General features: G+C 40.9%; 1 protein-coding gene across 4 annotated transcripts in view; it reads left to right on the top strand.

Moving 5' to 3' along the window:
• Positions 1 to 24790, top strand: part of LOC106611507 (protein diaphanous homolog 2) — a 686561-nt gene that overhangs the window by 594991 nt on the left and 66780 nt on the right. For all 4 annotated transcript variants that reach the window (XM_082955835.1, XM_082955838.1, XM_082955836.1 and 1 more), the window contains one exon: positions 10074 to 10209. In XM_082955835.1, coding sequence (XP_082811961.1) covers positions 10074 to 10209 — 136 coding nt within the window. The remainder of the gene's footprint in view (positions 1 to 10073; positions 10210 to 24790) is intronic.

The following is a 24790-nucleotide window of genomic DNA, read 5'->3' on the forward strand; positions in this document are numbered from 1 at the left end:
GAACTCTTTGGCCTGTTTTTCAATGGCAGGGACTGGGAGATTAGTCAGGATCGAGGGAAAGATGAACGGAGCAAAGTACATAGAGATCCTTGATGAAAACCTGTTCCAGAGCACTCAGGACCTCATACTGGGGTTCACCTTCCAACAGGACAACGACCCTAAGCACACAGCCAAGACAATGAAGGAGTGGCTTTGGGACAAGTCTCTGAATTTCCTTGAGTGTCCCTGTGGCATGACTCTCTCCTTGGTGGGAATCAAAAGGAGACTTTGCCAGAACTCCAACATCCAAAAGTGAATAATGAAACAATATTTGTAACATAAAGAATGTGGGAAATTATTTTTGGGCATCCAAACAATAATCATGTCATATCATTTAGCAATTTGTGACGTCATTACGGATGGTATAACACGATACCTGTAACTCTGAAAGTAGACACGTCCGAGTTACCAGGTTTGCATCTAAATGTTGTAAAACCTAGATAATTAAATATGAAACTATTTGTGAAAAGATAGCAATGTGACTTTAGCCTTCTAAATGAGATGATAATTATTTTTCATATAAACTTTTGCCAAGTCAGTAACCACGCCCATGTGAGCACAGACATTGTGGCAACATGATGGAACCATCCTCCAAGGCAGGTACTTAAAAGGACTCGCTGAAGAATTAACATACTAGACCAGAGAACGTGAGGACGCAGTCCACACGTTGAAATGGTTGCAATTTAAATACTGATCAGACAGCGTGGAGCAGTGGCTACACGGCTGACAAATGATTTAAAACTACAACACCAGAAAATGGTAACTCTCAATGAGTGAAGAAGATAAAGACTACACATTAACAGTCTGCAGCTGTACATGTTAAATAGTCTAGGAAACTCGACCGAAGAAGAGAAAATAATAATATTTCCCTATCACCACTGTATGATACATCTCTGATGGATACATTCTAACAAACACTCCAGAACAAAGAAACTACAAAGGACATTGTGTCCTCTGGTGGACAAATCAGAGACTTCTGTCAAACTACTCCCCATAGACGGACCTGGTGATTTCAACAAAGAGACGACAAAGACATACACACATAAATATATGTGTTGCATTTCTTTTCTGAATGAGCGGTCGTTCATGTGCAAAGTATTCATTCTCTTGAGCATAGCTTCCACATGTATGTACCAGAACACTCTCTTTGTCTCTCCCTCTCCTTACATGCCCCTCCCTTTCCATTGTGTAACAAGCCATCATATCGGGTTAGTCCACTAGGGTCTTTTCATTGCATTATGTTAGTAATCAATAACCTATAACGTGTGTGTGTTTATGTATTTATGTGTGATTATTTAGTTAGTAAATAAATTATTAAGACAATTTATGTATTGCTGAATCATCACTTTTAGGCTAGGGTTTGTGCAGATTTACGAGGTCAACGATGTTCATAATGAGACTGATATGAGGAAATGATTAATTGATGGCTGGGATGATAACGATATATTCTGATAAATTATTGAGTTAATTCAGGAAACGGTAACTCATTAAACAAACTTTTCCCATGGTGCCCCAGATTCCTAATGAGTTAATTGTTACATAATTAATTTAAATCGGGTAATGTTTCAACGTCGGAGGTAAATATTCAATGAATAGCCGTCATCACATTAATGGTAGACACATCACGACACTAGCCAGAGCCGGGACTTGAACCTGATCGAACATCTATGGAGAGACCTGAAAATAGCTTTTCTAAAAACCTGTTTTTGCTTTGTCATTATGGGGTATTGTGTGTAGATTGTTGAGTGGAAAAACAACATTTTAATCAATTTTAGAATCAGGCTGTAACGTAACAAAATGTGCAAAAAGTGAAGGGGTCTGAATACTTTCCGAATGCCCTGTAAGACCCCTCTTTCCAAGGCACCTCTATGCTCCTTTGAGACCCCTCTTTCCAAGGCACTGAGGTAACTAGACATGGTAGCCAAAATAATAGGCAACTGGGCATTTTAATACATGACCCTAAGGATGAAGGAATGTTTTTTGCTTAATTAATTCAGGAACCACACCTGTGTGGAAGGACCTGCTTTCAATACAATTTGTAACCCTTGTCGTGTCTTTGGCTATGCCGGATTAAGTGATATGACATGCTAACTTATAAAATTATTTCTCTGTAATTAATATTACCTGATTAAGCTAATCATGTAAATGTAATTAACTAGAAAGTCGGGGCACCACGGAAGAACGTTTATAGAGCTGTTATCTTCCGAATAAACTCTTAAAATACTTTGTAATATTTTACCTCGATAGCAGTCAATATTAACCCTTGTCTTATTTTCAGTCTCATAATGAAAGTTGTAAATTCTTGGCTATCTTCACGAACCCTGGCTAACAAGTTGAATCAGCAATACAAAATTGGGTTTAATTATTTATTTACTAAATACCTAACTAATCACACAGAATTACAAATACACAGAATACAATGATGTCATACAGAAAATGTCCTGGTGGACGGAACCTGTATGAAAGCTAGTTACACAAAGGAAAGGGGGTTGGGCTTGAATGAAAGAGCGGGAAGATTTAGGAACACAGAAACAGCAGCTATGCTATCGTAAATACATTATCTTATGCATTCTAAATTACCGCCCATTTGGAAAAGGAAAATGCAATAAATATTTACTCTGAGCTGCGCTTCGGTAGATTGGTCGTAGATGCTGGCCGGGTTGGCCAACAGATCTCCCTGTTTTCGGAAGAATGTCAATGGTGGTCCATTGGATACGTGGTGGTATCTTCGTCTGGTTGTTAGACTGGATCCGTCGTCCGTCCTTTCCTAACCCACGTTAGCAGCGGCCGCTGCTAACTCAACGGCTAGGAAGTAGCACTTCTGTAGTGAATAAGCTCAAAGTTCCTACCAGTTCATACCAGAGCTCACGCCGAGGTTGGCTTAGTTCTGTACTTGACATGTGTGTCCTTCTAACGTAGAGGCTGCAGACCTCCCGTACTGGAACCACTGGTTATCTTTTCGTCAAAGGATTATATAGTGGAGAGGGGGAGGGAGGTGTTTCATCGTTTATAACCCCTGTCTCTTCACAGGGTTGGGCCACTGATCGAGCAGGGCACTTTCCTTATGAAAACCCAATTCTCTCGTTTGGAAGCTAAAATTACATTTCATCTCCTAACAAACATTTTCAATATCAAACATTTCAATTGCATAACAATTCCATGTGACTCTGATAACTAGAGGGTGGATACTTTCCCAGGTACAGTTTATGTTGTCCTGTCATCAATCATAATGTCTCAGATGACAACTGAAATGAAATCCATACTCATTACGTTATCAAGCATATTTCCAACTGGTTTTATTAACAAAATATGGTTCCTTTTCCCCATTTGTTTGATGTTCCCAGACTCTCTATATTTAACACAGGCTATTCACGTCCTTCAGTAGATTCAGAGAGGGGAAGAGAGAAAGGTATTTATGGGGGGGGGGGGTCATAAACCTTACCCACAGGCCAACGTCATGACACCCTCATTTACTTAAGTGTTTCCTTTTATTTTTCGCAGTTACCTGCTGCTTGGTAATTCTCTTTTGGATAGTGAGAGTCTAATTTCAACAATTTCGAATATACCGTACATCACGGTTTACGTGATAGCCACTGTAGTTTATGTACTGTAATGGCTAGTTTGTTTTATTTAGCTGCAGAAACCACCCATCTGTGACTTTGTGTAACATCCTCAGTTCACTCATCCTTTAATCTTCTTTCATTTTCTATCTCCATCCCTCCATCTTCCAGCTCGGTTTTTAAATACCCCACCTAGAGTTGTTCCAATTAACTAAATAGTTTTAAGTGAGGCTTTTTTCTCTCTCATAATCAGCTTTGGTAATGACTTTGGATTATTTAATGTGCAAACCCAATTCCCCTTTCTAATTTACCTTAACGTATCGATTGGTGACCACCGCTGAATACCTGAAGACTTCCTACTGTGTTCAGTCTTTACTATCTCTTTTCCTGTCTCGCCATTCATTTTCCGATGACGTTCAACTCACAGACAATAACACAAAAAACTAAAAAATCAACAAAGTTTCTGGTTTAAGTTCTGCCATTAGCTGTCAACAAAAAATGTTCAATGTCAGTGAACATCGCTGTGGATATAATCAATAAGTTTAAGGATAGGCTGTGTAACCATGGAGATAAGGTTGATACAGGGAGACAGGTAGTTTGTTATGAATGATCAACTGAAAAGCATTGACTATCTCCATTATTCTGAGAAAAGGTACGTTCAAAAATCATGCATTAGTTCAAAACTAACCTTTTGGATCTACCATTTTATCAACAGCAAATAGGTCTTATGTCAAAGGTAACATTTAGAATTCATGCTATGTTTGAGTTGTTCAGTTGATTTCGTAAGTTTACGTACACTTAGGTTGCAGTCATTAAAACTAATTTTTCAACCACTCCCCAAATTTCTTGTTAACAAGCTATAGTTTTGGCAAGTCGGTTAGGACTTCTACTTTGTGCATGACACAAAGTAATTTTCCATTTACATTTACATTTTAGTCATTTAGCAGACGCTCTTATCCAGAGCGACTTACAAATTTTCCAACAATTGTTTACAGACAGATTATTTCACTTATAATTCACTGTATCACAATTCCAGTGGGTCAGAAGTTTACTTACACTAAGTTGACTGTGCCTTTAAACAGCTTGTAAAATTCCATAAAATGATGCCATGGCTTTAGAAGCTTCTGATAGGCTAATTGACATCATTTGAGTCAACTGAAGGTGTACCTGAGGATGTATTTCAAGGACTACCTTCAAACTCAGTGCCTCTTTGCTTGACATCATGGGAAAATCTAAAGAAATCAGCCAAGACTTCAGAAAAATAACCTCCACAACTCTGGTTCATCCTTGGGAGCAGTTTCCAAACGCCTGAATGTACCACGTTCATATGTACAAACTATAGTACGCAAGTATAAACACCATGGGACAACGCGCTCTGTCTCCTAGAGATTAATGTACTTTGGTGCGAAAAGTGCAAATCAAATCAATCCCAGAACAACAGCAAAGGACCTCGTGAAGATGCTGGAGGAAACAGGTACAAAAGTATATATAGCCACAGTAAAACGAGTCCTATATTGACATAACCTGAAAGCCGCTCTGCAAGGAAGAAGCCACTGCTCCAAAACCGGCATAAAAAAGACAGACTACGGTTTGCAACTGCACATGGGGACAAAAATCGTACTTTTTGTAGAAATGCCCTCTGGTCTGATGAAACAAAAATATAACTGTTTGGCATAATGACCCGCGTTATGTTTGGAGCAAAAAGGGGGAGGCTTGCAAGCAGAAGACAACCATCCCAACCGCAAAGCACGGGGGTGGCAGCATCATGTTGTGGGGGTGCTTTGCTGCAGGAGGGACTGGTGCACTTCACAAAATAGATGGCATCATGAGGGAGGAAAATGATGTGGATTTATTGAAGCAACATCTCAAGACAACAGTCAGGAAGATAAAGCTTGGTCGCAAATGGGTCTTCCAAATGGACAATGACCCCAAGCATACTTCCAAAGATGTGACAAAATGGCTTAAGGACAACAAAGTCAAGGTATTGGAGTGGCCATCACAAAGCCCTGACCTCAATCCTATAGAAAATGTGTGGACAGAACATAAAAAGTGTGTGCGAGCAAGGAGGCCTACAAACCTGACTCAGGTACACCAGCTCTGTCAGGAGGAATGGGCCAAAATTCACCCAACGTATTGTGGGAAGCTTGTGGAAAGCAACGCAAGCGTCCCACCCCTGGTACACCCTATCAACAGCAGGTGAAATATCAAGAGCGCCAAATTTGAAAACAATTAAATGTCATAATTCAAATTTCTCAAACATACAACTATCTTACACCCTTTGAAAGATAAACATCTCCTTAATCTAACCACGTTGTCCGATTTCAAAAAGGCTTTACGGCGAAAGCATAAAGTTAGATTATGTTAGGACAGTACATTGAAAATAGCTGTGTGTAATGTTTTCTCAATGCAAAGACAGGCGTCACCAAATGCAGAAAACCAGCTAAAATTATGCACTAACCATTGACAATCTTCATCAGATGACACTACTAGGACATTATGTTAGACAATACATGCATTTTTTGTTCTATCAAGTTCATATTTATATCCAAAAACAGCATTTTACAATGGCGTTGATGTTGAGAAAATAATTTTCCCTCCAATACTGCCAGTCAATCAGCACAACAAATTAAATAATTACTATTCGAAACCATTGGTAAAATATTATATTGTCATTCAAAGAATTATAGATTAACATCTCGTGAACGCAACCGCATTGCCAGATTTAAAAATAACTTTACTGGGAAATCACACTTTGCAATAAACGAGGTCCTGCGCTCAGAAAAAAAATGCTTGGCGATACAGACTAGGCGCCATGTTGGAGAGATCTAAAATCAAAAATACTATGTAAATATTCCCTTACCTTTGATTATCTTCATCAGAAGGCACTTCCAGGAATCACAGGTCCATATCAAATGTAGTTTTGTTTGAAAAATCTCATAAATTATGTCCAAAAAGCTCCGTGTTGTTAGCGCGTCCTGTAGGCTACTCAAAAACATGAACGTCACCCGCCGGACTTGTCTTCACCAAAGAGGGGGGAAAAAATATTTACGTTCGTTCAAACATGTCAAACGTTGTATAGCATAAATCATTAGGGCCATTTTCAATCAGAACTTCAATAATATTCATGGCGGACGATTGCATTCTCTTTTAAAACGTATTGGAACGAGAGTACCCAAACATGCACTCGCGCGCCAGAGTAGTATAGGCCAACCGCTTATGACCAACTTTCCAAGTCTCTTGTTCGGTCAGTTTTCACAGTAGAAGACTCAAACCACTTTGTAAAGACTGGTGACATCTAGTGGATGGCATAGGAAGTGCTCAATGATTAATAAGTCCCTGTGTGTTTCAATGGCATAGGCTTAAAAGTAATTCAACACATCAGATATACACTTCCTGTCAGAATTTGTCTCAGGGTTGACTGCCATATGAGTTCTGTTATACTTACAGACACCATTCAAACAGTTTTAGAAAATTAAGAGTGTTTTCTATCCAAATCTGTTAATAATATGCATATCCTAGCTTCTGAGTTGGTGTAGGAGGCAGTTAAAAATGGGCACATATTTTTTTCAAAATTCTCAATACTGCCCCCTAGCCCCAACAGGTTAAAGGCAGTGCTACCAAATACTAATTGAGTGTATGTAAACTTCTGACCCACTGGGAATGTGATGAAAGAAATAAAAGCTGAAATAAATCATTCTCTCTACTATTATTCTGACATCTGACATTCTTAAAATAAAGTTGTGATCCTAACTGATCCTAATTTTTACTGGGATTAAATGTCAGGAATTGTGAAAAACTGAGTTTAAATGTATTTGGCTAAAGTGTATGTAAACTTCCGACTTCAACTATGTATTATTATCAGAGGTATTGTATGTTGTCCTTATCCTTGAAAGCAACCTGTGTGTCATTGCCCTACACTCTCAATTATGTCAAAGTTTGAATCCTGCTCTGAAGATTACATTGGAAAACCTTCCCTTGGGTACAGTTTATCTCCCATAAGTCTTCTTACAAGAGTACAAATAAGAAAACAGATCAAACGGGTACATAGACGTTGCCATTGGCGCAAAGCAAGGAACAGCATATAGAGGAAAAAAAACAAAAAAAAAACATTTATTGCTATTGCAATTAGCGGGTAGAGCATGTTTGATCAGGGCTAGCAATTACGCTGTGTAATTGTGTTTACGGTCAGAATTGCTTGTTTATTTAGAGTAAGTTTAGTTTTTTTGTAATTTTTTTGTAAAATAATTTTATATGTAATCTAGCACTCAACTAGAAGCTGGTTTATAATATCTTTCTCAAATTAATTGAATTGTGTTATCGAATTAGGATGACAATCGATTTGATCAGCTGCAGATGTAGACCAATATAGCCTATAGGGCTCTACAACAATGTGCTAAAACAAAATAGTGGATTCATTGCTCAATAGGGAGGGGAGGCAATGCATCATCACTTACCCTCTGTATTTGAGTCCACCATTATGTAAAGTGCACACAGTCAACATGTATACACACACCATGGGTATCTATATCACCAGTGAATCCAGTATCCTACTCTATTCAATGCACAGGCACACAAAGGAATGAGTCTCTCTCTCTCTCCCTCTCTCTGCATTATTCCTTCTCCCTATGTCTCTCTCTATATTTGTCTGTGTGTGGCTTTCTCTCGTCCTCTCTCTCTCTCCCTTTGTCCTTGTCATCTCACAAGGAGACAGTGACAATGAGTGCTCTCGTCCTTGGGAGCTGAGACTTCACTATTGACTGGCATGATGAGCTGCTTGTTTCCTTGCTCCTTCCACACGATCTCCGTAATCCCTGTGTTTTAGCCGCCAACACGACACACGTCAGGAAAGCATGGGGGGATTCTGAGGGGGGTGTCTGACTGTCGACACTCATTATATCAGACCTTGGAGGAGGAAGAGGGAGCAGGAAGGAGCAGGGCGTGCCAAGACACACACACACACAAACACACACACAGTCTTGTATAACTAACACAATCCAGTCCCATTCAAAGTCCTATTTCCCTAACCTCTAATCCTGACCCTTACCCTAACCCTAACCCCAAAACCTAACCTTAACCCTAACCCTAGCTCTTAACCCTAACCCTAAAACAAACCCTAGTTCCTAACCCTAAACCTAATTCTAACCCTAACACTAATTCTAACCTTAACCCTAAACCCCCTAGAAATAGCATTTGACCTTGTGGGGACTAACAAAATGTCCCCAGTTGGTCAAATATTTGTTTGTTTACTATTCTAGTGGGGACTTATGGTATAGAAAAGTTAAACAAGTGAATAAATATAGTTAAACATATACACACTTCCAAACATGCACACACACGCACACACACTTTCAAATACACATATGTCATAAAAGTTGCAAAGATACATGCACAGTTGCACATATACACCCATGCACGCACAGTCACACACACAAACACACACACACGGATGCAAGAACACACACACATACACACACACACACTCTAAGATGAGGTCTGTCATGTATGCGCCACAGGCCCGGGGTGAGAGAACCTTTGTGGGCTCCAAAGGTTGCGTGGTAGTGTCTCCTTCCCCCCTCTCTCTCACCTGGCGTCAGAACATTTTGTGCGAGCGGAGAGCCCCCTACTGTTTTCTCTGTTTTCTCCTCGAGCGCCTTCCCTGACACCTCGGTGACATTTAAGCCAGTGAAGAGGGCAGAGGGTGATATCTGTCGTCTCTCTCCTCTCTCTCTCCTGCTTGGGAGACTTGTTCACTGTAGTGTCACCCTCTTATGTTATGGTTCCCCGCCATCTTTGTAAGGTAAAGACTGAAAAAGAAAAAAAAAGATTGACGATACACTGCACACTGTAGATGCAAAATACACTCTTAGGTCATCGACCTTAGTCATGCATAAAAACAAGACAAGCTTGAAGCAATATATAGAGAGTCTCAACACAACACACTCACATGCAGTGAACCTCTATATGAAAACACAAATAATTGATGTGGAATAACAAAGATATTCTATAAATATTGATGTTTTTGCCATATTTCCAAAGAGAATGACTGGTCTTACTGCAGTGGAATGCACCATCCTGTTACTGTACTGTACTGTGTGTGTGATGCAATGTTATCTTTATTATGTATAATGTTGATTGATGTATTATTGAAACGTGCCATCGCATGTCTCCTTTCAATATTTGTGCAAAGATACTGTACATTGTGTTGATGCAAAGAGGGCCACATAAGGAAGAAAATGTGTTTGTGACAGAGTTTGTGCATTTCAAATGCATTGTTTATTCCATTTCCTATGAAACTATATACATTTGATGACGGGATCCTCCAGTACTGAGCTTTGGAGAAGTATAGTGGTGTCAGGAACTGAATTCTAACTGCCTGTGTGTGTGTGTGTGCCTGTGTGTGTGCGCGCCTGTGTGTGCCTGTGTGTGTGTGCCTGGATCCTCATGCCTGTGTGTGTCTTCCCTTTCCCTCTCCAGGAGGCGGTGAAAGACAACCACAAGAAGAGGGAGATGGAGGAGAAGATCAAGAGAGCCAGACTGGCCAAGGAGAAAGCAGAGCGCGAGAAACAGGAGCGCCAGCAAAAGAAGAAGCAGCTGATTGACATGAACAAAGGTACGCCACTTCTTCTGTCACTTCTAGAGCGAGAGAGAGAGTTTGAGAGTGTGTGCGAGAGAGAGACTGTGTGTGTGTGTGTGTGTGTGTGTGTGTGTGTGTGTGTGTGTGTGTGTGTGTGTGTGTGTGTGTGTGTTGAGGGGGGGTTCTGTGTGTATGGGTGGGAGGCTGTGTGGGTGTGTGTATGTGTGTTTGAGAGTGTCTGAGAGAGAGGTGTGTTGAGGGGTGCATAGCTTGAGTAAGGGATGCAGCACTGAATGGTACTTCACACTGAGCTGAACTCTGCAGGGGGGAGGAGAGGCATCTTTATCACTGAGAAGAAATCACACACTTTGCACACTCAGATCTACAAAAAAAACACCCTAATGTTAGCATGTGTTTTATCCTGTCTCTTTTTAATAGCATCCATATTCATATGTTTTGTTCAATATTCATATATGTATTATTGATATCGTTCTGATGATGATTGCTAATAATGATACAACGGGTGGTTCTAATCCTGAATGCTGATTGGTTAACACCGCATTCCAGCCGGTGTCTATTCCACGAGTTACCACCGGCTAAAGCTGTGACTTTGAAATGCCTATTTACTCTGTTCCATCTGACTACACAATCCACTGTCTCATCAGCTCAGCCAGACAATTTTATAAACTTGATCTCCACTACAAAAGCATCTAGACATTATCTGACATTTCTTTTAGACTAACATTTAGTTTTCAACAGCAGAGTTTCTTATAAACATCGCTGTCTCTCCATGACATTTGCAACATTATTTCAATATTCAAATTCGATCTCCAGCCAGTCGTTTCTCAGCCAGCATTTCTCAGCCAGTCGAAAACATGAATCAGCTGGCATCATTTTTATGGATATATACAAAGAAAAGGTAAAAAGGAAACGAAGTGCAGCTAGTTTGCAGTCTTTCCAACTTCAGTTTGAAGTGATTGTGTCCTGACGAGATAGTACATTTTCTATGCCAGGCGAAATCACGCCTCGTTAGCTCATTGTTATGGATGTATCCAAATAAATGTCACTAGAAAAACAGCTTAAACAAATGCCAATGCAGCTACTGTTGTTATTCTGGCTGCACTGTTTGACGTGACTGTAATTTAGTTGTAGTTGGCTAGCTAGAACGAACGACTGGGTTGCATCCATAGATACAGAACAAAAAGACTGAACGACTGGGTTGCATCCATCGATACAGAACAAAAAGACTGAACGACTGGGTTGCATCCATAGATACAGAACAAAAAGACTGAACGACTGGGTCGTGTCTCTGGCAACCAAACCGATAGAACCCTAGATTTGTGTGGGAACTATATCTTGTAGAACGATGAAATAGTATGAATAATAACTGTTTTAATGAAAATATGTCAATCATTATTTGAATATGTTGGTAACCCGTTATATAAAAGTGATAATGCCGAGAAGCCGGTGTTTGGAGGATATATTGGCACGGGTGTTGTTCGAGACGAACCGTGCCAATATCCTCAAAACTCCAAACAATGTATTAATACTATCTAATAGTAGTCATAGGAGTAGGCTAATAGTCACAGTAGTATTACTACGGTGTTAGACTTTGTCGTACAGAAGAGTATATATTCAAATAGCAACTTAAAAGTAATATATTTGAACCCAGGTGCTGTATGAGTAGTACTATTAGAAGACAGTACTTATAGTTGTCCTCCATAGTAGTTGTAGTCAGTATAGTAGCAGTAGTAGCAATAGAAATAGTGACAGTGACAACAAAGACTAGCAGTTCCATTGTGAATCCCTATTATGACCCTGTGTTCGTCACTGTGTTGGCTGTTGGGTGTAGCCCAGCTCAGCTCTGTGGGGTGACAAGCAGAGAGCAGGCTGTCGGCCTCCAGTGTCATGGTGGATGTAGGTCACATGTAAAGACGGGATATCAGGTCCGCTGGCTTTGTAGAGCAGACAGTTAATAGGGCTGGCACATCACACAGAATCACACAGACCTTTTTTGCTATTAAAACATTTAAAGGTGCAAAAGGCAGAAGTCGCTCTGACATTTCCTGGTTGCTAAAATTCGAATAGTTGTCTAATTTCAGTGTATGTGATGAAACAAGCATTGCAGAGAATCATTGCACCATGTTAACCACTGTGAAATACTGTATCTTCACAATAACCAAAAATATTGTTTTTTAGCTGTTTGAAGCTGGTGTACAAAACTGAAAGTAAAAGATGCAAAAACTAAACTTAAGAATGCTAAGCATGGAAATAGCGCACATAGCACAGATAGCCCTTCTTCGACTTGCTTTCAATGAGAATGACAGATTTATAACTCACATTTCTTTGTGCATTTAGTCAGGTCGCCCAAAAAGTCACATATTGCAGCAGTAACAACCCTGGATGACTAAAATGGAGTTGCAATTATTATTCCGACTTTTTTAACCATAGACGTGCAAGAGAAATGAGAGGGAAATAATTGTAAAAATGTTCATAACATTAAAACTTAATTTATTACAGTTAACAGTAAGTTTTAGAGAGATTTGTAGGAAATTATTTTTCCCAACTTCCTGGTTTCGATTTAGACATTTCATTATCGTTTTGAACGACTGCCTTTATCTTTCTCATAAACAAAGTAATGGTGGTGAAAACGCTATTGATTATTTCAGACAGCACAGTTATTCAGACATGGCAAAATAGCAATAGAGATCCGTGAATCTCAGTTCCCTATTACTGAGATGACATTGAGACAGGCAGAATGTTGTGCCTAGAGGCCTCTGGGGGGCTGGGAACCAGTCAGTGTGGTCTTTTTTGTTATTTTCTGACAAACACACTGGGATTTTTTACAATCCACCAGTTTCAAATGTCACAGCTAGCCGAGGACCTTTCTGTAGCTCTGCCGCATTCAGCAATGTGACAAGCCGCTCCAAGTCACTCTCCATCACACACTGCTGCTGTAACTCTCTGTGAGATAATTGATGCATGCAAGTATTTCAAACGGTGACCTCTTTGAAAGCTTCACTTTTAATAATCCAGAATCGCTGTCTTCTGAAGATGCCTTGGAAGCCTGTCTCTCTCTCTACTCTCTCTTTCTCTTGCTCTCTCACTTTCATTCCCTTTCTCTCTGTCTCTCTCTCTGTGTGTTCCTCTCGGTTTCTCTTGGTCTTCCTCCCACCATCCCTCTCCCTATCCCTCCCCCTCTATTTCTAAGCAGATAGAGGGAAACAGGTGTGATATTAAAGATTTCTGCCAGAGCAGATTTTGATATCTGTTTCAGTTGGAAGACATCATAATACGTTGGGGAATTAAGAAAACATGACAAGGACACGGACAGGTAGCCTGGAGCCTAGGAGATAGCATGGATACTCTGCCATCCCCGTTACCCAGACTCCTGGTCTCTCTCGACTTAGTGTCTGATCATCCAGACGTTGTAATTCTGAATTCCGAGCCTTTCATGTTTCAAGGACGATGATACCTAGCAGCTTTATATCGTAGGCGGTTGGTGGTTCTGAAACCAATAAGCCAATATGATTAAATCAAAGTCGACTCGTCCCTCTTAGATCGTTTTTTCTGACACATTCTGTACCCTAACTAGGTCCTTTTTGTGAAGAACTGGAAGGGGAATGACAGTTGGATGATTTTTTTCTCTTATCCTGTCTAAATGGGCCTGCGAATGGTGAACTTGCTGTAATTCAGCTTAAAAGGGGGTACAATGTTAGGTTTTCTATTTAGTGCTCTGTTCAGAACACAGATGTCAGTCCATCTAGTATTTTTCCATTGTATTCATTATTATTTTATTCTACCCTGCTAGATAGTATCAGCCTTCCTCTCCTACAGATGACAGCTTCGGGTGTGAGAGGCTCCTCGATAGCCTCACTATACACACTAATCACCATTAGACATCAACAGTTTGCTGGAGTTAGTGAGTTGGATGCCTTAAAACATTTTCATAGAAAGATAAGGAAGTATATGGTTTCAGAGTAAGCTAATATTTTATTATTCAATACGCTTTATCAATCATATCCAACCTTTTTCAGCATTAATGTTGCATGAGTGGGCCAGTTATGGAGCTAAAATGTTATCTGTTTCAGGAAAATAGTCGTGTGTCTCGGGTCACTACTTTACAAGAGAGCCGTTTGAACTTTAACTTTTTTTAATGAAAATGCGGTACGTAAACTTTTTTTAAATCAAAATGCGTTTTTGGGCTAGCTAGCTAACATTACATATACGATCTTATTATTTGTATCTCAGAGACATTTTCTTGGCTAGTTATAGCCTAATGTTAGCTAGCTAACATTGAACCTGGTTGGTTAGCTACCTGCAGATTCATGCAGGGTAGTAACGTCATGAGTTGGGATTATGGTTTAGCTAGCTAGCTAGCTAGCTACATATCTTAACAAAAGACTCCACTATGCAAGTAACCATTTTGGGTGTGTTTGTAAATTCAGTCTGACCATCTACTTCGATTTCGGTGCCAGAGCGCAGAATAACTGATGCATTTACGAATGCTCAACACCCGTTGAATATGGCCGGTGTCAGTAAACGTCGGCAAAATAGCGTAATGAAATTGTTGCCAGCAGCACAGTTACAGTCACCAACGCTCTGGATAAGATGAAAACAGCCTAACCACCTCTGCTAGGGCGAGTAAAATGGTCAGAGTTTGGGTGGGGGCTAAAGCTTAAGAAGATGTGAATGATTCTGAATGGGTATAGACAAAGAAGTGCTCTCCAGTAGGTACCAAAAGATTCGAAGGCAATTTTCTCAATAGTGAGGTTACAAGTTTGTCAACTTTCAAAGCATAATTACTTTCCCATTGTTCCTCAAATGCAGTGTATGATATACAATTGTGTAGCTCTGTGTCTCTGCTTTTATCCAATGTAAAAAACACAATTTCAAATTTTGCTACATAAGACCCAATCAAGGCGGTCGGTCAAAAATAGATCTCTCGGCTTGATGTAACATACATTTTCTTGGAAATTCATGCAAAGACCAACTGAAGGCAATAAACAACTTCTCTGGTACAAAACGGCCTATGTGGCATCAATATTAGTCAGACAAATGTATTTGAGTGTCTGAATTGACTACAAAGTGTAAATAGGATAATGTTTGTCATCAAGTCAGTCTCATCCAAAAAGAAGATTTGCGAGATAATTAGGGTAAAAAATTGAAATGGAATGAAGGGTAACGTAACAGTTTTCCATGAGTTGCCCATAACCTGCATCACCCAAGTAATCAATTCAGAGCGCAGCTGCACGTGAACCAATCGGAATTCCCATGGTCAATTTGGTTTGACATTCAATATCCCTATAGGGCTAGTTATGGACCATCAGTAAATGTACATGAGACAATATTTTAAAGTATCAGTAGCTCCAAATTTCAATGACTTAACCTCTATCCAACTATAAATTGTAGAAATTCATATACAAATATTAAAAGCATTTAATGAGACTACTGTCCCATTTACATCGTCTAATTTATTGATGGTCCCTAACTAGCCCTAGAGGCTGGTTATCCAAAGTTAAACCAACTTTGCCAGCTAATTTACCAGCAATTTGCCAGCAACTTTGAAGCTAATTGGCAAAAGAAGTTGGCTAGCTTGCTAGCTAGTCTAGACTACTTCCAGACACAAGAGACATCCATATCAAAGCACGCCTTCAAGACCCAAATCTTGTTCTCAGTTGCATTTCCTAATGAGGAGAATTGAAACTGAGGCTAAATCTGGAAGTTCAGCCCCCATTTCATTCAAAACTAGGCTCCCCTATCCCAGAATATATATATATTTATGGTTACAATGCTTGCTTCAATATAATAAATTTATAACAAATGTACACTATCATCACCTTCGGTGTATCCAAATATCTTCTCACAGTCAGCTGGGACAAAACGTATGTCCAATATTTTCCTGGAATGACATTCAGGTAACAACCAAAATAAAGGAAACACCAACATATAGTGTCTTAACTGGGTGTTGGGCTAACCTGAGCCACCAGAACAGCTTCAGTGCTCCTAGATTCGACAAGTGTCTGGAACTATTGGAGGGATGCACTATTTTTCCATGAGAAATTCCATAATTTAGTGTTTTGTTGGTGGTGGTGGAAAATGCTGTCTCAGGCTCTGCTCCAAAATCTCCCATAAGTGTTCAGTTGGGTTGAGATCTAGTGAATGAGACACACACACACATACCCTATGCTCCTTTGAGATCCCTCTTTCAAAGACAATGATATATCTTATTCTAGCCATGGTAGCTAGAATATTGGGAAACTGGGCATTTTTATACATGACCCTAAGCATGATGGAATGTTAATTGCTTAATTAACTCTGGAACAACACCTGTGTGCAAGCACCTGCTCTCAATAGACGTATCCCTCATTTACTCAAGTGTTTCCTTTATTTTGTTAGTTACCTGTGCATTTAAGTGTGACTTTTCTACATATTTTCTTCTATGGTTTCATGCATTAATTCATTCCAACGTGTGAGGTCTATTTGATGGATCATACTATGGTGTTTAATGCAATTTCAAGGGGCTATTTTGGTAAAGAGATAGATTTTAAGTCATTTAGCAAATTGATAACTAATCCTCTTCACATGCAAATGATTAACAATGAAATGCATATTTAATGAGGATTTCATTCATTTAGCTTTAAGAGGATGGCATTGGGAGGTGGTGATCGGGTGGGGGGAGGGGAGGGGCTGATGGACAAATGCTTTTAGGAAATGGCACACAAAAAAGTCCCCTCCATTGCCCAGGAGTGAAACTTGAGAATGTGCTCTTTTCAGTCAGCGAGTACTTCCTTGAACGCCTGTTATTGATGCCCTTGACAAGGGTCGGGCTAAATCAGTTTTCATTGTGAAGAATTGGAAATACTAATATGGGAAATTGCTTATGAAATCATTACGTACTTCTCTCCATTTGTTTTAATTTTCCCTAAGTGGATTACCATATTCTCTTGGACTGACCAGATGTTCAGTATTAACCCAAATTGCTTTACCTCAGCTACAAGTGAACAGGCGAGCCAACGCTGCTGTAAAATACAGCCTAAATCCACCCTAATCCTTCCGTCTCTAATGAGATATTTCATCCCAACAGGGTATTTATTATGCTTGCAGATATGAAACAATGTCACAGAGAGTGTGTAGACAGCCTGTAGAGGGAGAGGGAGGGAGGGATAACTATAGGAAAGACTGGACTTGACATTCTAATGGGGGAAAACATCCTTTATTTACAAGTTGATGTCATTGATGTTTCAGCCATCAGAGGGAGAAGGGGGGGTGGACAAGTGAGCACTGGTGCCACCCATGCCCGGCTGACATCAGACAGGGTCAGTGCCCAGGTCTCAGCCAGTGTCCCTGCCCGAACGTGGACAGCGTCCCCACAGTCAAATCCACTTAGGTCTGAATGGGGCCTGAAAGCACGTATTACGCTGTTTTGAGCACAATTTGGAACAATTCAACAAGTTAAAAAGTCCTTTGAACATTTCTTATAGTAATAAACCAGGTAAGTTAGAACAACACGGTAAATACAACGTCAAGTCAAATGTATTTAAAGTGCATTTTACATGAATCACAACACACTCTATCATTAAAAAGGATTCATTGAAATAATTACTAACTTAATTTGATGTTTTCTTTCACCTGTTTGGTTTGGTCTGTTTTTTAGAGCCTATATAGTATTATGACAAGGGGCATTGATAGCTTTATTGTTGGTAAATAGATAATCAGTACATAATTGTATGAGGTGAATTATTGAATTTAAGATTCTGGCCTGAAAAGCTGTCTGGTTGCAACTTGCTACGATAACAATGGCTGTGCATTGTGTCCTGTATTACATTGACCCATTTGTGCCTGGCTGCCTAACGCACAGTAATTGTTCATCTGTTTACCTGTTGTAATACTTGTATTCTTTATGGAATATTTGTAAATTACAAACTATTCCAGCCATCTTATAAAGTACTCGTATAGTTGGAGGCTCACAGATGCTTTTTTCCTAATTCACTTTTACCTGCATGTGATCATTCTTCACAGTGCGAATTAAAATCTACAGATCCAATCCATTTTTTCCAGCAGCTTGCAGGCACTGATAGAATTCAGTTTCATACAATTCTCTGCTATGGGGGAATATTATCAACAATCGAGACGGAGGCTTTGGTCTTTAGCTAAGTTGGTGTAGGCTATTCACTGATATCAATGTTTACTGTGTGAAAACTCAAGTTATGTCGAATCAAACCACTCTAATTCAGAGTTCAAAATAAAATGAACGACTGCTCGCCTTGAAATAAAAGCACACCATTTCATTAAAATGAGTCTATTACTAAAAACAAGGTAGCAATCTTCCTAATCTCTCTAACTGGTGCGGACACAGCCTTAACATATTGTCATGGACTAAATAGGTGAGAAAATACGGAGGTCTTTTCACAGGTTATCCATAAAGCCGATTATATAATTAGCTTTTCATTTGTCTTGTGCCTTTTATTATTAAAAGGCACTCTTCAAGAGTGACTGAGTGCAACCGTTTAAAAAGCATCCATTTTGCTGATGATCTACTACGCTTGCTCAGTTCACCAGGCCTATTAGAATAAGGTTGGCATGCCTCCGTGGCTTTCAGAGAGAGAACAACTGAATGTTGACAATGATGCCCTCTAACACCTATCCAGCTTTTCAACTTGAAAAGACTACATATCTCATTGAAAAACGAAGGATAAAACTAGTGGGTGTCACGCTTTTCACACAAAGTACACGCTACAGAAAACGGGTATTACAATAGAAGGGTATGGAAAAGACAGCAAAGAACCACCAGTGGCTTTGGTAGGCATTTTTATAAATGTATACATCCTGTTTATCCACATTTTACTATACAGTAGTGTAGCTCATCCATGTCATTCTCAATCTCTATACCTAGCTAACAAGGTCAGGCTTGTGGCATCTTAAATGCAGATTGTGCATATATGCCAGTCTCCATCAGCAATGTGTGCGCATGGCATGCCATGCTCGGGGGAGCCTGAGATGTTTTTGCCGTTGCCGGGGCCGACGGTAACTGGAGTGACAGGGGCAGTATGAAGGGGACGTAGATTGATGGTGGTGTTTGACAGTGACAGCCAGCACACATTAGGGCCGGAGAGAGCGTACCTGTGTGTGTGGGGGAGGTGTGTGTATGCGCCCGTGCGTGTGTTTACATGCATGGGGACTTTGCCAGGCAGGTGATTATAGAGAGGCGATGACAGGAGCCTGACGCTGAGAAAAGGTTGTGTCCTCGTGGTCGCACAATGTCCCCATAATGTCCTTCTCTGTATAAAAGGGTAGGGGACAACATTGTCACAGGATGATCTTAGAGATATAGTATATATTACAGCTGGAAGATGAGACCTATGGGGAAAATGAGTGTTTTTGCAGAGACTGTGGTTTTGTTCCAATAGAATTCCACTCAGAATGCGTACCCAATACATTGATTCACACTACTGTAAGCAGTAGGCTAGTGTGCATATTGGAACAGACATCATAGTATTCCTTTAGCTTAGCTTTTAAATTAGTCTAATATTAGTGGGATAATATTGATCTTCATGTTGGAAACAGACACTGATGAGTAAGGACAGATTCATCGACGGGATTAGGATGTTTGGTGTCGGGCCCTGACATTCCCGCTCCTGCATATTTATTCCATTAGCTAATTTTCTTTTTAGATTATCATGACGGCTAGTGTGTGTGTGTGTGTGTGTGTGTGTGTGTGTTATTCCTCATTGGCGATGTGTGTAGAAAGGATCCTCGGCCACCACATCTGCATACGACGGCCACTGCTTACCTGTCACTTTTGCATGTGTTATTTACGCCGGCTGTCAGCATGGCAGCGTCCTCTTTTAAATAACACTACGTTACATTTCAATGCTGCAGGGATCCGGGGCACAGGCGCTGGTAGGAAACAAACCAAACGAGCGCTCGGGAAAATTCTTCCTGCACGTGGTGGATGGCATTGACTGCATCCCAAATGGCACCCTATTCCCCCATAGGGCTCTGGTCAAAAATAGTGCACTGTATAGGGAGTAGAGTTACATTTAGGGTGTAGCCATTGTGAATTTTAGATTCCTGTCATTACCTTGGAAGGTGCAATACGGGCATTGGGCTTCATCGGGTTTATCTGCTGTAGTCCATCAACTCTAATAAATAATGCCATATTAGATTGCGTTCGTATCATCTTGGAGGATCTGACTGTGCCCCAAGGCGCTGATGGACTGTGTGTGTGTGTGTGTGTGTGTGTGTGTGTGTGTGTGTGTGTGTGTGTGTGTGTGTGTGTGTGTGTGTGTGTGTGTGTGTGTGTGTGTGTGTGTGTGTGTGTGTGTGTTTCTGCGTCCCAAATGGCACCCTATTCTCTAAATAGGGAATAGAGTGTAATTGGGACGCACACCATCTGTCTGTGTCTGTCTGTATTTCTGTCTTTTAAGGTGATACAATAAGCCAGTCCCTTGTCCAGCGTTTCCCAAACTCTGGACCCCAGGGCTGCATGTTTAGTTTTTTGCCTTAACACTACATAACTGATTCAAATGATGAAAGCTTGATGATTATTTGAATCAGTTGAGTAATGCTATGGCAAAAATCTAAATGTGCACTCCTTGGGGTCCTGAGGACCGAGTTTGGGAAACCCTGCCCTTGTCCATTTCCTACTCAGACATTGTTTTCAATGCATTTTTATCATTTTTCTGACAATGTGCCATCCACGTTGTGAAGATCTTGGAAACCCTTTGATTATTCAACGATAATTGTTTCATCGCCAATTATTGTTACCCCAGGAAACTATCTCTTATTCTCCTCTCAGGGAGTTTTTTATGTCGGCGTCTGTTGTATCAAATAGTATTTTTAAATTTAAAAAAGGTGGTCTATGTGTGGAGAGAGAGGCCTAACTAGGAGTGGTACTTGAAGTGTCTAATCACTTTAAATCTGTTTGACATAATTTGGTCTGGTTTTCCCTCAGGTCAGGAAGGCAGATCTAAATGAGAAGATACAATACATCAATGTGTGTGTCTATGATTCCTTGTCGGTGACATTTTCCTTCCAATCCTCCTTCCTCGCCTAAACGTATGAAGCCGCCTCCCTTAGGAAGAAAAAAAGTTGAATCTCATTAAGTTGAATCTCATTCAATCATTACATTTCCTCATGCAGTCATGGGTGGTCTGCCCGATGTCTCCCAGATCAATTCAAGAGACTTCACGATCTGGACGTCTGGAGTCACTTTACAGTCAATCAAACATAATTATACTCACTACAAAGCCCATCCAAATTGCATTGTCAAATCTGTTTACCCGCCACCAAGACGGCTGGCTGCAAAAACGGGATTGGGAGTCAGAGAAGATGATACCTCATCTGGGCGAAATGGAAGGCAGAGGATGTTAAGTGTGCCACTTTGAGAGAGACTGAGGACAGGGAGATGTGTTCTGGATGGATGGCAGACTGGTATGGAAGTTGTACAGATTTCATATGCTTGAGAGTCCCCCTGTCTCGCAAACTTCCCTAGACCACTGGACCTCTTAGCACTGCTCACACTGTCGTCCTCGTCTACTGTGAGCTAGTGGATGCAGGAACTATAATGATATAATATGCCCTAGCCTTTTGGGGACCCTAAGCGAGATTTGGTTGGGGGGCCCCTGACCTCTCAGAAAAAGATTTTAGTGGCCATCTTTTCACGACGAAGATACATTTTTTGTTTGTTTTAAAGTTAATTTCCTGCAATCCTACACATTTTACAATCAGGTGTAGAGAAAATGTTGCAGTTTTAAAACAAGTTTTAATTGGCTCATTCATTAATTGGCTTCCAATTGACTCATTCATCTCCTCTCCTCTGTAACTCCTCTGTAACTATTACCATACTATACTATGGTAAAATAAGGGTTAAATAAATAAAATAATTTTTCTGCAATTCAAAAACATCTATGGGCCGGAGAAAAAAATTGGCAATTTCATGCAATTATTCTCATTTTGCAATGGGGCAAAGAGAACAAAAATGCAGTTTTACAGCAAATGCCACTCAATTCTACCCATTTTGCCATGGGGAAGGTGGAGCAACATTTTTGCTGTTTGAAAGCGAATTTTCTGCAATTCTACACATTTTGCCATCACTCATATTCGAGTGAGTTTTTACATTTTTAGCAGACAAACAATGACAAACAAAATCAATGGGTGACCCCTGGATGTCAGGGCCCCTGGGCACGTGCCGTGCGTGCCTGGTCGGTATTCATGATTACTACAAGTTTAGATAGTTGGATAGACTAACTACCAATCCATTTATTTATTTTTTGACATGGCTAATTGAACGAATGTCCTTGACTTACATAAGAGAAAAACTGCTGACACACAACCAAATTTCAAAATTGCACCTGGTGTATTCTACTATTCTTACTTGCAATATTAAGTTGAGACCCAAACTGAGTTCCTAAAAAAAAAAATAATACGACCAAAAAAATGAAGTTGATTATGCCGGCGCTGATAATATGGTCATATAGCGTTCATCTTTATTCAAAGCAGCTTACTGAACAGAACTGCTGACATTGGCAGAGACACATATATCCAGTTAAAGTTGCCTATGCAGGAATTTAACCCACAGCCCTGGTTTGGCCAGCACAATACTCTAACCCACTGATCCATTGGAACTACTCAACTACTGTATGTAGCCCTCGCCGTGTACGGCCTTACTTGGCTCAGTGACATGGTGACTCCATGTGGTCCTCCTAAAGTGTGTCAACTCTACCTCTGTCAATTAGCCAGTCAGGCTGGCTGCCTTGTCTAGGCTGGAGCTACCCTTGTGGACTAGCATGCTGGGTCATGTTCATTAGGCACCAAACAGAAAAAAAACAGACTGAAGCAGGCAGGCACCAGCTGGCCTTGCCCAAAAGGAAATGTTTTAAAACATTTTCTATATTGTGCCCTAATGAATATTACTCCTTGTAAAGAGAGTTAGAGGCGGTAGTAGTAGTAGAAGTAGTAGTGGTGTCTGTCTGTCTTCTTTGTTACATGTAGCTTTACTCTTTCACTCCCACCCGAGCCTCACATGTGGCCTCGCTGCTGCTACTGCCTACTAATCCAGATGGAGAGGGTTTACTTTTGTTTTTGTTTATTCACTTATTCATGCATCCAGCTATTCGGGGCATCACTGGGGCTTTCATCTCCATGACACAAACGCAAATCGCCACGGTGGCTAATCCACTTTCATCTCTTTCTCTCGCCATCACTGTCTCTTTCTCATCCTTCTCTCTTTGGTTCTGTGATAAGGGGCCAGAACAGAGTGACAGGAGCGACCGGGGTCTTACTTTCATCTTTGTAGCACACCACCCTCTTCATCTTGTGTCAAAACCAGTAGAGACCTCACTGGGGCCCTCATCCTCATGTTGTGTCTACCCATCCCTGGTCTTTGTCCTGACCCACTCCACCCTCCTCCCCGGGCGCCCGACCCTTTGGCGCCATCCCGGGGCTTGCCAGCCTTGCACTCCTATTCCCCTCGGACCAGGGGGGATGTGGGAGCATCCATAATTCTATTACGGAGGACATGAGTGGGTTTGCACATTAAGCTGTTACAGTCAAACAGTATCTGCTTGTGGATCCATCTTCCTCATTAGGCAGAAGAGCCCCCCCACCACCCCTCCACTCGAGAGGGTCCTATATTTTCTGCTGAAACGTAGCACAAAAAGACACAGAACAGGAAGCTAAAATGTCATCTTACCCCAGGACACTTCACTTGACTATCCCATGAAAAGAAATAGAAGAGGGAGCACTCAGATCTCTGCTATGGTCTTATTTGAGGGATAAACAAACCTTTCAGCTAAAGTTTTGGTGTTCCTCGGTTTGGCCCTATAGCGTGAATCAGTCATCTGTGTATGTGTGGTGGAAAGCTAGGCGAGAGTAGAGAGGAGAGAGGGGTGTGGCTTGTGTCTGTCCTCCCTCCCCTCCCTCCATGGCAGTGATGTCTGACTGTTTGGCTCTATCTGGCTAGCTGACTGTCTGGCTAGCTGATTGGCTGGCTGGATGGTGTCTTTGGAGCCACAGGGACTGGGGGAAGGAATGACAGCTCAGTCAAAGAGAGAGAGAGGAGAGAGAGAGAGACTCGGACTCATTCCTTTGTGTGCCTGTGCATTGAATAGAGTAGGATACTGGATTCACTGGTGATATAGATACCCATGGTGTGTGTATACATGAGACAACAGAAGAGAAGAGAGACACTAAGAGAGAGAGGGAGAGGTGCCGCCTGTACACCTGGCCATAGTGCAAGCTTCCCTCCCTCCACACAAAGGCTTTGTTCACAGCTAATGCACCAGGTTAATTGCACAGATGACTCTGTGCAGCCCATCAGATGAGCTAAAATGTGTTTAAAAACAATTCCCGGGAAGAAAATAAATATTCTTCTACTTCTTGTTTTCCATCAAGAGAGAGAAAGAGGGGAGAGAGAGAAAAAGAAAGTGGGAGAAGAGCAAGGGAGAGGGCGAATGAGAGAGAGAGAGAGAGAGAAGATAGGGAGCGCATCTCCAGTAGGAGCAGCAGCATTCTCCCTTCAGAGTGGTCTCAGCACATCAAGCACAGGGCTGCAAGCACTTATTAGAGCTCATTACAGTGCAAATGAGAGTAAGGGATCTGTCACTGGGAAAGC

Source organism: Salmo salar, chromosome 09 (assembly GCF_965601325.2).
Source record: "Salmo salar chromosome 09, fSalSal1, whole genome shotgun sequence".
NCBI classification, from domain to species: domain Eukaryota; kingdom Metazoa; phylum Chordata; class Actinopteri; order Salmoniformes; family Salmonidae; genus Salmo; species Salmo salar.